Below are 17,105 nucleotides of genomic sequence, written 5' to 3'. Positions count from 1 at the left end.
ATTCGCTATTTCCGTTTGAAATGTTCAAAATAGCCCCACCACTGGGGCTCCGAAAGAATAAGGACAAGGGGCAAGGACCATCCTCACAATAAAAGACCCATCCTTGTCTGCATAGTTTTTATGACACAGATGTTCGAGAATGCTTAACCCTTGTGCTGCCTTCGGGTCACATGACCCAAAGGTTCATAACGAACCATCGTTGTGTTTACCCAGTTTTACCCAATACAAAAACAAATAAAAATAATTTTTTTAACCTTTGCAATGTGGGGGGTCTGCGACAGCCCAACGGTTAAAAGAAAATGCTTCACTTTGTTTTTGTATGAGGTAAATTTGTCGCAATACGACGGTGGGTCACACGGCTGATGGGTCATAATGACCCGAAGATAACACAAGGGTTAAAAGAACTAGAATGGTAGAGGAAGTTGACAATACACTTTGATGTGTGTAGCTACTGATGTACCGTATAGAAGGTAAACATACACATACATTAACATTCATAAACACATACCTGGTTGAGAATCTTTTGGAGGTAGGGTGTACCCATGCGGTCTGCAAGGTGTCTGTACCCTGGGTGGGACAGGAAGAACTTCCTTTCAGCAGCCATGGCAGCGTTGATGTCTTTCTTCCCATCAATGTCCTTTTGGCTCCTGTTCACCACACCAATATAACCTGGGGGGAACCAAAACCAGTCGTATTGTTTTTACTTATGACAGGATTTAACAGTTTTTCAAGGTTTACTTCAGAACATAAAATGCTTGTGTGTGGTTAAACTGTAGTTCATGCTTAAATAACGGTGGAATGAAATTGCACAAACAGGCCCATTTGCAGTTTTATGTTACGGACACATTAAACCACTGCTAAGCAGAGATTCATGTGTGGAGCTGGACCTAAAAAAGTAGGTAGGAGGAATAGATTATTTTCCAGATTAGTATCACTTCTACCTTGACCAAAAAGTCCTACCTGTTTTTAATGTGTGAATTAAAATCCCATTTGCCGTCTTGGACAGGCTGAAAGAAACATTGGACAATCAAGAGCGATTTTCCAATATAAAACACCCAGTATTTTTGGTCAGTCTCAGCTAGCTATTTAGGCAGCAAAATGCCTCACCTGTAAACAAGAAGCCAGAAATGAGTTGTATAAATTAATCTGTGCAATCTTTATCAATAATAAATATCCCATAATTTTTTTCAGATACAGTAAGGTAAGTTGTGTGTTTGACCTTTAGTAACGTGAAAATGTAAGTACACCCCATGAAAGCTTTTGTCTTTTTCCACATATTTGAACAATATGGACATTTGATATTGCTAACTTGTACAATTGTTTTGGAAATGATAGTTAAATAAACAGCCCCAGCTCAGTATTTTATAAGTTAGTTTGTGTCAATTGGGTGTCCTGGTTCTTGTTGATGAGGCCAGCTGCAGATGGAAATAAATTGTTCTTGTGGCGTGAGATTTTGGTCCTGATGGACCGCAGCCTCCTGCCGGAGTGGAGTGGCTGGAACAGTGTGTGTCCAGAGTGGGAGGGGTCGGCCACAATCTTCCTCGCTCGCCTCAAAGTCCTAAAGGGGTGCAGGTCCTCAAGGGATGGCAGATTGCACCTTCTCAGCAGCGCGGATGATACACTGAAGTCTGCTCTTGGCAGTGGCAGCAACGTACCAGATGGTGATGGAGGAGGTGATGATGGACTCCATACTGTGTAGAAGTGCGCCATCATTGTCTTTGGCAGGTTGAACTTCTTAAGCTGCCGCCCAGGAAGTGGAAGGACTCCACAGTGTTGACTTGGGAGTCACACCGGGTGATAGGGCTAAGTGGGGCTGGATTATTACTGAAGTCAACAATCATCTCCACTGTCTAAAGAGCATTGCACTCCAAGTTGTTCTGGCTGCACCAGATCACCAGGTTGTCAGCTTCCCACCTATTGTCAGACTCATCCCCACCAGAGATGAGCCCAATGAGGCTGGTGTCATCTGCAAACTTCAGGAGTTTGATGGACTGCTGACTGGAGGTGCAGCTGTTGGTGTGCAGGAAGAAGAGCAGAGGGGAAAGGACGCAGCCCTGAAGAGATCCGGTGATGGTGTTGAAAGCAGAGCTGAAGTCCACAAAGAGGATCCTGGAATATGAACCCGGAGAGTCCAGGTGCTGGAGGATGAAGTGGAGGGCCATGTTTATTGCATCATCTACAGACCTGTTAGCGCTGTAGGCAATCTGCAGGGGGTCCAGGAGAGGGTCTGTGATGGATTTGAGGTGTGCCAGCACTAGGTGCTCAAAAGACTTAATTACCAAGGCGACAGGTCTGTAGTCATTCTGAAGAACAAAAACATTGTGTCTCATGATTACTGGAGGAAACTGCAGGAAGCAGAAATGAATTTAGGCTAATAGCTGTTGATGTGTTTGCCTTAATGAAGTAATTCCTGTTTCTTGTGAAAAACATTTTAAAAATGTGTAAAACATTTTGAAGCCAACACATTTTTTCCAATGTTCACCAAATTTGACCAAGATGATCTCCAACCTGAGCCTCACAAAAGTTATCAGATGGATATTATTTTAGAAACTTCCCGTTACCGGAAAAAAATGGAAGTGTGGTCATGTTTCAGCAATTTTGCAATGATGCATTGACACCAAACTTGGTATATGTATACTCAGACCCATATTCTGAAAATGTCCAAAATGTTTTTGTGTAATTTCACCTTCTGAACTGCTTTGAAAATGTTTTCTGGGTCATTTGACTGCTTGGCCACCTCATTGCTGCTTGCAGCTATATTTGGTGGCCAAGCCGCGAAGCCACTTAAGTTTTTCTACCTTTTCTTATTGGGTGTGCTCACGCCTTCGGCAAGGGCACAACCTTTGTTCTCTCACATATATATTTATTATTCTTATTTATTTTTGCCCCCCTAAGCCTCAGTCAATATTTGAACTACATAGACAACGGCGGTGTCAAAAGTTTCGTATTGGTAGCGATTGCGTTGGTTGTATTTTTATTTACGTTCCGTTGGATGGTTTAATTTCAAATTACGTTTTTGCGGCGAAAAGTGTAACGGTGGCTAACTTGCTAGCCACAGTCACTGACGTTACTTACGTCACTAACGTCACTAACATCACGAAAACGCGTGACTACCTGTAGCAGAACATTTGTTTCGCATCTGTTAATTTGGGGTATAGCTAGGCTAACTATAGCTTTACTGCAAGGCAGCTGCAGAAACGCCACAAGAAAAGAGGCCAGGGTGATTATTTACTCATTTTACTTTGTGATATGACACACAATTGTGATGTGTAATATACAATATAAGCTGATATTATTAAGGAAGTACATCTACTTTCGGAAACAGTAGTCTACTATTTCACTGAAGTATTAGCATCATGACATTAGCCTGTGTTGCCCGGGCAACAAATACTACAGTGGTCTATGATGTATGTTTTCAATCGTTAAAATAAACATTCCTCACATATACATTTTCGTTGTAGGATTTATTCTGACATTAGTAAACGATTTGTTGGTGAAATTACCATTACCTGTGGTTTCAAACCAGTGTAGCTCACTGCAAAGCTGTAGCTTACGCGAGACACTACAAAAACATCTACAGTACACAGCTGTTTAGGAAGTCAAACGGCGACAGAACATGTTCGGCACTCCCCTTACTTAAATCAAAAGTCTATCTAACTACTAACCTGAACTTCATTGCCACAGCCTAAACATTGTCAATCTGTTCATGAAAATAATTAATTTCAGCCTAAACCGTACAACGGAACGTTAAATCCAATTCAACCAACGCAATCGCTACCAAGACGAACACAGCAGTAGTCTAGTACTGTACTGTAGTAGTAGAATTTACCGGGGCAGCTTCTCCACACAGGGCTATATCGCATTTTGCGTTGTTACTGACAATGATCGCTACCAGTGAGCTTTTTATGAATGAGCGATTTTCCACTAAATAAATGTCAAGCTTATTTACGTTTTGGGGGGCATATTTTCAGTTAGCAGATGGTACTGTTTGAATCGCGATTCCATCTTCTACTGCCGGGTAACGTTGTAGAATAATCTTCAAAGGGGGTTCTTTATTAATGAATGAATGCAATGAGTAGGCTACATGCCTGAAAATATCACGAGAAGGGAAAAACTTAAAATGACGTTTAAGTCATAGAGATTAGGACAATTTTTACACCGGTCTGCCAAATGTATTTGTTTTGATTCAACGATGAGGCTGCCTCTTGCAGGGGAAATGAGAATACATCTATTTCATTCTACACTTCACTCGTATTTTCAGTTGTAAATGAGCAGCAAAAAAAAAAATGCTTTTAAATCGATTTAATCTTTATAAATAATAAGTATGCATTTTCATATAAAATATACAGAAATCAGTTGTAAAAATGTCATTCAAAAACGGACCCCTGTGCAACCGACGCAAGCAAGCACACCCTACAATTTCCCCAGAAATTGTACCCTCTCTAGTTAGGATTCCTCCGTAAGGAGGAAACCTATTGTTATTGTTAGTTTTATTAAGGGCGAAGCTGCGAGGCACCTATTGTTATTGTTAGTATTATTATTATTATTATTAGGGGCCAAGCAGCGAAGCTGCGAGGCACCTATTGTTATTGTTAGTATTATTATTATTATTATTAGGGGCCAAGCAGCGAAGCTGCGAGGCACCTATTGTTATTGTTAGTATTATTAGGATTCCTCCGTAAGGAGGAAACCTATTGTTATTGTTAGTTTTATTATTATTAGGATTCCTCCGTTAGGAGGAAACCTATTGTTATTGTTAGTTTTATTATTATTATTAGGATTCCTCCGTAAGGAGGAAACCTATTGTTATTGTTAGTTTTATTATTATTATTATTATTATTATTATTCTAGTTCCATGGGAGTCAATGGCAGCCCCTAGAACCCTTGGATAACTTTTTGTTAAATTTGGCACACTCATTAAGGACAGTTCCTTCTATACCTACACCAAGTTTCATGTATCCCATCAGACCACTCTAGCGCCACCAATGGGTCAAAGTTGGACTTGTGTTTACACACGCAACTTTTGAACCGTATGACTGATTTACAAAAATGAGGTACCATTGGATTCCCTGGATGAAGACGAGTTCAACGCACCCTATGACGTCAATTTCCGGTTGTATAGATTTTCCGCTATTTCCGGTTGTATCAAAAACCTTTGAAAGCCTACTCCTCCTACAATTATTGTCATATCTTCTTCAAAATGACCATAGATGATCTTCAGACCAAGCCTCACAAAAGTTATCCCATGCCGTTTTGATTTTCTAAACCGTTTGTCCGGCACAACCAATCAAAATCAGCAAAAAAGTAACCAAACAGGAACTTGGGTCAAATCTCAGCAAATCTTTGAGATATCAACACTAAACTTGGTATATCGGTGGACGACACTACAACATGTTACCATGTGCAAAGGCAACTTCATATCTCAAAAGATGATTGATATAAAGCAAATCGAATTTATCGCTAACGCTAAAATAATGCTTTACACATCCGCCGGTCAAAAACTGATACTTTGATTCAATCACAAGTTCATATGAAGACTCTTGAGAATGTTTAGTACACAAATCTGAGGAAAAGTTGACTGTAACATGAAAAGTCGATTTTATGTGAATATTTGAAACATGCATGCTTGGCTAATTGCTAACGAAATTTTCAATGAAATGTCTCCCCTGCTCTTCAGCGCGCGCGTGCTCCACATTCTCACACACTCAGCCTTTCCCTTGACACACGCGCGGGCTTGGCGAGACGCATACACAACATTTCAGGCAATTGTGGGCTGACCAAGCCCCCACTCATTCCTTGGCTTGAAGTGAAGGCCCTTGTGGATCTTGATGGTAATGCATTTTAGAAAAAGTTCTCAAAATCCTGAAACATTGATAGTATAGGCCAGGAGTAACTACCACACCACAAATGACGCACCATTATCCATAGGTGGCGCTACGGCCAAGCCCCAATTTTCCATTTACAAAGTGATGCCATTCACATCCCATTTGTCCCAAAATTCTGAAATTCATTATATATGCCTTATTTCTCATGAGGAACAAAAAAGCCTCAATAACCTATAACGGCCGCCATATTGGATTTTTTTGTACAATAAAGATTTAGGAAACACGTTTTTTTGCTACTTCTCCTACAATTCTTGTCCAATCTTCCCCAGAATTGGCAGGTATCATCGTCAGAGCAACCCTCACTGAATTCTTTAACAGATTTTTGAATTTCAAAACCGTTTGTCCGGTACAGCCAATCAAAATCGTCAACAAAGCAACCAAACAGGAAGTTGGATCAAATCTCAGCAAATCTTTGAAATATCAACACCAAACTTGGTGTGTCACGTGAAAGACACTACGTCATGTTCCCATGTAGGAAGGCAAATTAATATCTTCAAAAATGATTGAAATGAAGGAAATCAAATTTATTTCTAACGCAAAAATAATGCTTTACACATCCGCCAGTCAAAAAACTCTGATTCAATCACAAGTTCATGAAGACTTTTGAGAATGTTTAGTACACAAATCTCAGAAAAAGTTGACTGTAAGATGAAAAGTTGAATTTAGGTGAATATTTGAAAAATGCATGCTTGGCTAATTGTTAAGGAAATTTCCAATGAAATGTCTCCCCTGCTCCTCAGCACGCGCGCTCCACATTCTCACACACTCAGCCTTTCCCTTGACACACGCACAAGCTTGGCGAGACGCATACACAACATTTCAGGCAATTGTGGGCTGACCAAGCCCCACTCATTGCTTGGTCTTTAGCAAAGGACCATGTGGATCTTGATGGTATTGCATTTCCGATTTTGTATGCAATGGTAAAAAGTTCTCAAAATCCTGAAACATTGATAGTATAGGCCAAGAGTAACTACCACACCACAAATGGCCCAATATCACCCATAAGTGACGCTACAGGCCACGCCCTGGTACACAAAGATACAAGGCTTTCTGGAATGGGTAGGCTCACCAAGCCCCCTCCCTTCACTCCTTGGCTTGAAATAAAAGCCCTTGTGGATCTTGATGGTATTGCATTTCAGATTTGGTATCCCATTGGTAAGTCTGCAGCATGGATTTTTACAGTGACAATTTGTGAAGAATATAAATTTTTCAGTGGTTTGCAATGTTTGGAGGAATCCGCCATTGCTGCTTGCAGTTATATTTAGGATTCCTCCGTAAGGAGGAAACCTATTGTTATTGTTAGTTTTATTATTAGGATTCCTCCGTAAGGAGGAAACCTATTGTTATTGTTAGTTTTATTATTATTATTATTATTATTATTATTATTATTCTAGTTCCATGGGAGTCAATGGCAGCCCCTAGAACCCTTGGATAACTTTTTGTTAAATTTGGCACACTCATTAAGGACAGTTCCTTCTATACCTACACCAAGTTTCATGTATCCCATCAGACCACTCTAGCGCCACCAATGGGTCAAAGTTGGACTTGTGTTTACACACGCAACTTTTGAACCGTATGACTGATTTACAAAAATGAGGTACCATTGGATTCCCTGGATGAAGACGAGTTCAACGCACCCTATGACGTCAATTTCCGGTTGTATAGATTTTCCGCTATTTCCGGTTGTATCAAAAACCTTTGAAAGCCTACTCCTCCTACAATTATTGTCATATCTTCTTCAAAATGACCATAGATGATCTTCAGACCAAGCCTCACAAAAGTTATCCCATGGCGTTTTGATTTTCTAAACCGTTTGTCCGGCACAACCAATCAAAATCAGCAAAAAAGTAACCAAACAGGAACTTGGGTCAAATCTCAGCAAATCTTTGAGATATCAACACTAAACTTGGTATATCGGTGGACGACACTACAACATGTTACCATGTGCAAAGGCAACTTCATATCTCAAAAGATGATTGATATAAAGCAAATCGAATTTATCGCTAACGCTAAAATAATGCTTTACACATCCGCCGGTCAAAAACTGATACTTTGATTCAATCACAAGTTCATATGAAGACTCTTGAGAATGTTTAGTACACAAATCTGAGGAAAAGTTGACTGTAACATGAAAAGTCGATTTTATGTGAATATTTGAAACATGCATGCTTGGCTAATTGCTAACGAAATTTTCAATGAAATGTCTCCCCTGCTCTTCAGCGCGCGCGTGCTCCACATTCTCACACACTCAGCCTTTCCCTTGACACACGCGCGGGCTTGGCGAGACGCATACACAACATTTCAGGCAATTGTGGGCTGACCAAGCCCCCACTCATTCCTTGGCTTGAAGTGAAGGCCCTTGTGGATCTTGATGGTAATGCATTTTAGAAAAAGTTCTCAAAATCCTGAAACATTGATAGTATAGGCCAGGAGTAACTACCACACCACAAATGACGCACCATTATCCATAGGTGGCGCTACGGCCAAGCCCCAATTTTCCATTTACAAAGTGATGCCATTCACATCCCATTTGTCCCAAAATTCTGAAATTCATTATATATGCCTTATTTCTCATGAGGAACAAAAAAGCCTCAATAACCTATAACGGCCGCCATATTGGATTTTTTTGTACAATAAAGATTTAGGAAACACGTTTTTTTGCTACTTCTCCTACAATTTTTGTCCAATCTTCCCCAGAATTGGCAGGTATCATCGTCAGAGCAACCCTCACTGAAATCTTCAACAGATTTTTGAATTTCATAACCGTTTGTCCGGTACAGCCAATCAAAATCGTCAACAAAGCAACCAAACAGGCAGTTGGATCAAATCTCAGCAAATCTTTGAAATATCACCACCAAACTTGGTGTGTCACGTGAAAGACACTACATCATGTTCCCATGTGAGAAGGCAAATTAATATCTTAAAAAATGATTGAAATAAAGGAAATCTAATTTATTTCTATCTAACGCTAAAATAATGCTTTACACTTCCGCCAGTCAAAAAACTCTAATTCAATCACAAGTTCATGAAGACTCTTGCGAATGTTTAGTACTCAAATCTCAGAAAAAGTTGACTCTAAGATGAAAAGCTGATTTTTGGTGAATATTTGAAAAATGCATGCTTGGCTAATTATTAAGGAAATTTCCAACTAAATGTCTCCCCTGACCCTCAGCGCGCGCGCTCCACATTCTCACACACTCAGCCTTTCCCTTGACACACGCGCAAGCTTGGCGAGACGCATACACAACATTTCAGGCAATTGTGGGCTGACCAAGCCCCCACTCATTGCTTGGTCTTTAGCAAAGGCCCATGTGGATCTTGGTGGTATTGCATTTCCGATTTTGTATGCAATGGTAAAAAGTTCTCAAAATCCTGAAACATTGATAGTATAGGCCAAGAGTAACTACCACACCACAAATGGCCCAATATCACCCATAAGTGACGCTACAGGCCACGCCCTGATACACAAAGATACAAGGCTTTCTGGAATGGGTCGGCTCACCAAGCCCCCTCCCTTCACTCCTTGGCTTGAAATAAAAGCCCTTGTGGATCTTGATGGTATTGCATTTCAGATTTGGTATCCCATTGGTAAGTCTGCAGCATGGAATTTTACAGTGACAATTTGTAAAGAATATACATTTTTCAGTGGTTTGCAATGTTTGGAGGAATCCGCCATTGCTGCTTGCAGTTATATTTAGGATTCCTCCGTAAGGAGGAAACCTATTGTTATTGTTAGTTTTATTAGGATTCCTCCGTAAGGAGGAAACCTATTGTTATTGTTAGTTTTATTATTATTATTATTATTATTCTAGTTCCATGGGAGTCAATGGCAGCCCCTAGAACCCTTGGATAACTTTTTGTTAAATTTGGCACACTCATTAAGGACAGTTCCTTCTATACCTACACCAAGTTTCATGTATCCCATCAGACCACTCTAGCGCCACCAATGGGTCAAAGTTGGACTTGTGTTTACACACGCAACTTTTGAACCGTATGACTGATTTTCAAAAATGAGGTACCATTGGATTCCCTGGATGAAGACGAGTTCAACGCACCCTATGACGTCAATTTCCGGTTGTATAGATTTTCCGCTATTTCCGGTTGTATCAAAAACCTTTGAAAGCCTACTCCTCCTACAATTATTGTCATATCTTCTTCAAAATGACCATAGATGATCTTCAGACCAAGCCTCACAAAAGTTATCCCATGGCGTTTTGATTTTCTAAACCGTTTGTCCGGCACAACCAATCAAAATCAGCAAAAAAGTAACCAAACAGGAACTTGGGTCAAATCTCAGCAAATCTTTGAGATATCAACACTAAACTTGGTATATCGGTGGACGACACTACAACATGTTACCATGTGCAAAGGCAACTTCATATCTCAAAAGATGATTGATATAAAGCAAATCGAATTTATCGCTAACGCTAAAATAATGCTTTACACATCCGCCGGTCAAAAACTGATACTTTGATTCAATCACAAGTTCATATGAAGACTCTTGAGAATGTTTAGTACACAAATCTGAGGAAAAGTTGACTGTAACATGAAAAGTCGATTTTATGTGAATATTTGAAACATGCATGCTTGGCTAATTGCTAACGAAATTTTCAATGAAATGTCTCCCCTGCTCTTCAGCGCGCGCGTGCTCCACATTCTCACACACTCAGCCTTTCCCTTGACACACGCGCGGGCTTGGCGAGACGCATACACAACATTTCAGGCAATTGTGGGCTGACCAAGCCCCCACTCATTCCTTGGCTTGAAGTGAAGGCCCTTGTGGATCTTGATGGTAATGCATTTTAGAAAAAGTTCTCAAAATCCTGAAACATTGATAGTATAGGCCAGGAGTAACTACCACACCACAAATGACGCACCATTATCCATAGGTGGCGCTACGGCCAAGCCCCAATTTTCCATTTACAAAGTGATGCCATTCGCATCCCATTTGTCCCAAAATTCTGAAATTCATTAGATATGCCTTATTTCTCATGAGGAACAAAAAAGCCTCAATAACCTATAACGGCCGCCATATTGGATGTTTTTGTACAATAAAGATTTAGGAAACACGTTTTTTTGCTACTTCTCCTACAATTCTTGTCCAATCTTCCCCAGAATTGGCAGGTATCATCGTCAGAGCAACCCTCACTGAATTCTTTAACAGATTTTTGAATTTCAAAACCGTTTGTCCGGTACAGCCAATCAAAATCGTCAACAAAGCAACCAAACAGGAAGTTGGATCAAATCTCAGCAAATCTTTGAAATATCAACACCAAACTTGGTGTGTCACGTGAAAGACACTACGTCATGTTCCCATGTAGGAAGGCAAATTAATATCTTCAAAAATGATTGAAATGAAGGAAATCAAATTTATTTCTAACGCTAAAATAATGCTTTACACATCCGCCAGTCAAAAAACTCTGATTCAATCACAAGTTCATGAAGACTTTTGAGAATGTTTAGTACACAAATCTCAGAAAAAGTTGACTGTAAGATGAAAAGTTGAATTTAGGTGAATATTTGAAAAATGCATGCTTGGCTAATTGTTAAGGAAATTTCCAATGAAATGTCTCCCCTGCTCCTCAGCACGCGCGCTCCACATTCTCACACACTCAGCCTTTCCCTTGACACACGCGCAAGCTTGGCGAGACGCATACACAACATTTCAGGCAATTGTGGGCTGACCAAGCCCCACTCATTGCTTGGTCTTTAGCAAAGGACCATGTGGATCTTGATGGTATTGCATTTCCGATTTTGTATGCAATGGTAAAAAGTTCTCAAAATCCTGAAACATTGATAGTATAGGCCAAGAGTAACTACCACACCACAAATGGCCCAATATCACCCATAAGTGACGCTACAGGCCACGCCCTGGTACACAAAGATACAAGGCTTTCTGGAATGGGTAGGCTCACCAAGCCCCCTCCCTTCACTCCTTGGATTGAAATAAAAGCCCTTGTGGATCTTGATGGTATTGCATTTCAGATTTGGTATCCCATTGGTAAGTCTGCAGCATGGATTTTTACAGTGACAATTTGTGAAGAATATAAATTTTTCAGTGGTTTGCAATGTTTGGAGGAATCCGCCATTGCTGCTTGCAGTTATATTTAGGATTCCTCCGTAAGGAGGAAACCTATTGTTATTGTTAGTTTTATTATTATTATTATTATTATTATTATTATTATTCTAGTTCCATGGGAGTCAATGGCAGCCCCTAGAACCCTTGGATAACTTTTTGTTAAATTTGGCACACTCATTAAGGACAGTTCCTTCTATACCTACACCAAGTTTCATGTATCCCATCAGACCACTCTAGCGCCACCAATGGGTCAAAGTTGGACTTGTGTTTACACACGCAACTTTTGAACCGTATGACTGATTTACAAAAATGAGGTACCATTGGATTCCCTGGATGAAGACGAGTTCAACGCACCCTATGACGTCAATTTCCGGTTGTATAGATTTTCCGCTATTTCCGGTTGTATCAAAAACCTTTGAAAGCCTACTCCTCCTACAATTATTGTCATATCTTCTTCAAAATGACCATAGATGATCTTCAGACCAAGCCTCACAAAAGTTATCCCATGGCGTTTTGATTTTCTAAACCGTTTGTCCGGCACAACCAATCAAAATCAGCAAAAAAGTAACCAAACAGGAACTTGGGTCAAATCTCAGCAAATCTTTGAGATATCAACACTAAACTTGGTATATCGGTGGACGACACTACAACATGTTACCATGTGCAAAGGCAACTTCATATCTCAAAAGATGATTGATATAAAGCAAATCGAATTTATCGCTAACGCTAAAATAATGCTTTACACATCCGCCGGTCAAAAACTGATACTTTGATTCAATCACAAGTTCATATGAAGACTCTTGAGAATGTTTAGTACACAAATCTGAGGAAAAGTTGACTGTAACATGAAAAGTCGATTTTATGTGAATATTTGAAACATGCATGCTTGGCTAATTGCTAACGAAATTTTCAATGAAATGTCTCCCCTGCTCTTCAGCGCGCGCGTGCTCCACATTCTCACACACTCAGCCTTTCCCTTGACACACGCGCGGGCTTGGCGAGACGCATACACAACATTTCAGGCAATTGTGGGCTGACCAAGCCCCCACTCATTCCTTGGCTTGAAGTGAAGGCCCTTGTGGATCTTGATGGTAATGCATTTTAGAAAAAGTTCTCAAAATCCTGAAACATTGATAGTATAGGCCAGGAGTAACTACCACACCACAAATGACGCACCATTATCCATAGGTGGCGCTACGGCCAAGCCCCAATTTTCCATTTACAAAGTGATGCCATTCGCATCCCATTTGTCCCAAAATTCTGAAATTCATTAGATATGCCTTATTTCTCATGAGGAACAAAAAAGCCTCAATAACCTATAACGGCCGCCATATTGGATGTTTTTGTACAATAAAGATTTAGGAAACACGTTTTTTTGCTACTTCTCCTACAATTCTTGTCCAATCTTCCCCAGAATTGGCAGGTATCATCGTCAGAGCAACCCTCACTGAATTCTTTAACAGATTTTTGAATTTCAAAACCGTTTGTCCGGTACAGCCAATCAAAATCGTCAACAAAGCAACCAAACAGGAAGTTGGATCAAATCTCAGCAAATCTTTGAAATATCAACACCAAACTTGGTGTGTCACGTGAAAGACACTACGTCATGTTCCCATGTAGGAAGGCAAATTAATATCTTCAAAAATGATTGAAATGAAGGAAATCAAATTTATTTCTAACGCTAAAATAATGCTTTACACATCCGCCAGTCAAAAAACTCTGATTCAATCACAAGTTCATGAAGACTTTTGAGAATGTTTAGTACACAAATCTCAGAAAAAGTTGACTGTAAGATGAAAAGTTGATTTTTGGTGAATATTTGAAAAATGCATGCTTGGCTAATTGTTAAGGAAATTTCCAATGAAATGTCTCCCCTGCTCCTCAGCGCGCGCGCTCCACATTCTCACACACTCAGCCTTTCCCTTGACACACGCGCAAGCTTGGCGAGACGCATACACAACATTTCAGGCAATTGTGGGCAGACCAAGCCCCCACTCATTGCTTGGTCTTTAGCAAAGGCCCATGTGGATCTTGATGGTATTGCATTTCCGATTTTGTATGCAATGGTAAAAAGTTCTGAAAATCCTGAAACATTGATAGTATAGGCCAAGAGTAACTACCACACCACAAATGGCCCAATATCACCCATAAGTGACGCTACAGGCCACGCCCTGATACACAAAGATACAAGGCTTTCTGGAATGGGCAGGCTCACCAAGCCCCCTCCCTTCAGTCCTTGGCTTGAAATAAAAGCCCTTGTGGATCTTGATGGTATTGCATTTCAGATTTGGTATCCCATTGGTTAGTCTGCAGCATGGAATTTTACAGTGACAATTTGTAAAGAATATACATTTTTCAGTGGTTTGCAATGTTTGGAGGAATCCGCCATTGCTGCTTGCAGTTATATTTAGGATTCCTCCGTAAGGAGGAAACCTATTGTTATTGTTAGTTTTATTATTATTATTATTATTATTCTAGTTCCATGGGAGTCAATGGCAGCCCCTAGAACCCTTGGATAACTTTTTGGTAAATTTGGCACACTCATTAAGGACAGTTCCTTCTATACCTACACCAAGTTTCATGTATCCCATCAGACCACTCTAGCGCCACCAATGGGTCAAAGTTGGACTTGTGTTTACACACGCAACTTTTGAACCGTATGACTGATTTTCAAAAATGAGGTACCATTGGATTCCCTGGATCAAGACGAGTTCAACGCACCCTATGACGTCAATTTCCGGTTATATAGATTTTCCGCTATTTCCGGTTGTATCAAAAACCTTTGAAAGCCTACTCCTCCTACAATTTTTGTCATATCTTCTTCAAAATGACCAGAGATGATCTTCAGACCAAGCCTCACAAAAGTTATCCCATGGCGTTTTGATTTTCTAAACCGTTTGTCCGGCACAGCCAATCAAAATCAGCAAAAAAGTAACCAAACAGGAACTTGGGTCAAATCTCAGCAAATCTTTGAGATATCAACACTAAACTTGGTATATCGGTGGACGACACTACAACATTTTACCATGTGCAAAGGCAACTTCATATCTCAAAAAATTATTGATATAAAGCAAATCGAATTTATCGCTCACGCTAAAATAATACTTTACACATCCGCCGGTAAAAAACTGATACTCTGATTCAATCACAAGTTCATATGAAGACTCTTGAGAATGTTTAGTACACAAATCTGAGAAAAGGTTGACTGTGAGATGAAAAATAGATTTTTGGTGAATATTTGAAACATGCATGCTTGGCTAATTGCTAACGACATTTCCAATGTAATGTCTCCCCTGACCCTCAGCGCGCGCGCTCCACATTCTCACACACTCAGCCTTTCCCTTGACACACGCGCGGGCTTGGCGAGACGCATACACAACATTTCAGGCAATTGTGGGCTGACCAAGCCCCCACTCATTGCTTGGTCTTTAGCAAAGGCCCATGTGGATCTTGATGGTATTATATTTCCGATTTTGTATACAATGGTAAAAAGTTCTCAAAATCCTGAAACATTGATAGTATAGGCCAAGAGTAACTACCACACCACAAATGGCCCAATATCACCCATAAGTGACGCTACAGGCCACGCCCTGATACACAAAGATACAAGGCTTTCTGGAATGGGTAGGCTCACCAAGCCCCCTCCCTTCACTCCTTGGCTTGAAATAAAAGCCCTTGTGGATCTTGATGGTATTGCATTTCAGATTTGGTATCCCATTGGTAAGTCTGCAGCATGGAATTTTACAGTGACAATTTGTAAAGAATATACATTTTTCAGTGGTTTGCAATGTTTGGAGGAATCCGCCATTGCTGCTTGCAGTTATATTTATTATTATTATTCTAGTTCCATGGGAGTCAATGGCAGCCCTTAGAACCCTTGGATAACTTTTTGTTAAATTTGGCACACTCATTAAGGACAGTTCCTTCTATACCTACACCAAGTTTCATGTATCCCATCAGACCACTCTAGCGCCACCAATGGGTCAAAGTTGGACTTGTGTTTACACATGCAACTTTTGAACCGTATGACCGATTTTCAAAAATGAGGTACCATTGGATTCCCTGGATCAAGACGAGTTCAACGCACCCTATGACGTCAATTTCCGGTTATATAGATTTTCCGCTATTTCCGGTTGTATCAAAAACCTTTGAAAGCCTACTCCTCCTACAATTTTTGTCATATCTTCTTCAAAATGACCAGAGATGATCTTCAGACCAAGCCTCACAAAAGTTATCCCATGGCGTTTTGATTTTCTAAACCGTTTGTCCGGCACAGCCAATCAAAATCAGCAAAAAAGCAACCAAACAGGAAGTTGGGTCAAATCTCAGCAAATCTTTGAGATATCAACACGTAACTTGGTATGTCACAAGGAAGACACTACAACATGTTACCATGTGCAAAGGCTATTTCATATTTCCAAAAATGGTTGATATAAAGCAAATCGAATTTATCGCTAACGCTAAAATAATGCTTTACACATCCACCGGTCAAAAACTGATACTTTGATTCAATCACAAGTTCATATGAAGACTCTTGAGAATGTTTAGTACACAAATCTGAGGAAAAGTTGACTGTAACATGAAAAGTCGATTTGTGGTGAATATTTGAAACATGCATGCTTGGCTAATTGCTAACGAAATTTTCAATGAAATGTCTCCCCTGCTCTTCAGCGCGCGCGTGCTCCACATTCTCACACACTCAGCCTTTCCCTTGACACACGCGCGGGCTTGGCGAGACGCATACACAACATTTCAGGCAATTGTGGGCTGACCAAGCCCCCACTCATTCCTTGGCTTGAAGTGAAGGCCCTTGTGGATCTTGATGGTAATGCATTTTAGAAAAAGTTCTCAAAATCCTGAAACATTGATAGTATAGGCCAGGAGTAACTACCACACCACAAATGACGCACCATTATCCATAGGTGGCGCTACGGCCAAGCCCCAATTGTTCATTTACAAAGTGATGCCATTCGCATCCCATTTGTCGCAAAATTCTGAAATTCATTAGATATGCCTTATTTCTCATGAGGAACAAAAAAGCCTCAATAACCTATAACGGCCGCCATATTGGATTTTTTTGTACAATAAAGATTTAGGAAACACGTTTTTTCGCTACTTCTCCGACAATTTTTGTCCAATCT

At 40.2% G+C, this 17,105-nt stretch overlaps 1 protein-coding gene across 1 annotated transcript in view; it reads right to left on the bottom strand.

Annotated features, from left to right (window-relative positions):
- The window catches only part of dnm1a (dynamin 1a), a 313,554-nt gene that overhangs the window by 151,082 nt on the left and 145,367 nt on the right, over window positions 1-17,105 (bottom strand). Inside the window, exon 6 of the mRNA XM_067249828.1 lies at window positions 509-669. Coding sequence (XP_067105929.1) covers window positions 509-669 — 161 coding nt within the window. The remainder of the gene's footprint in view (window positions 1-508; window positions 670-17,105) is intronic.

This window comes from Osmerus mordax, chromosome 14, assembly GCF_038355195.1.
Source record: "Osmerus mordax isolate fOsmMor3 chromosome 14, fOsmMor3.pri, whole genome shotgun sequence".
Classification (NCBI taxonomy): Eukaryota; Metazoa; Chordata; class Actinopteri; order Osmeriformes; family Osmeridae; genus Osmerus; species Osmerus mordax.
This window is presented reverse-complemented; position numbering and strand designations above follow the sequence as displayed.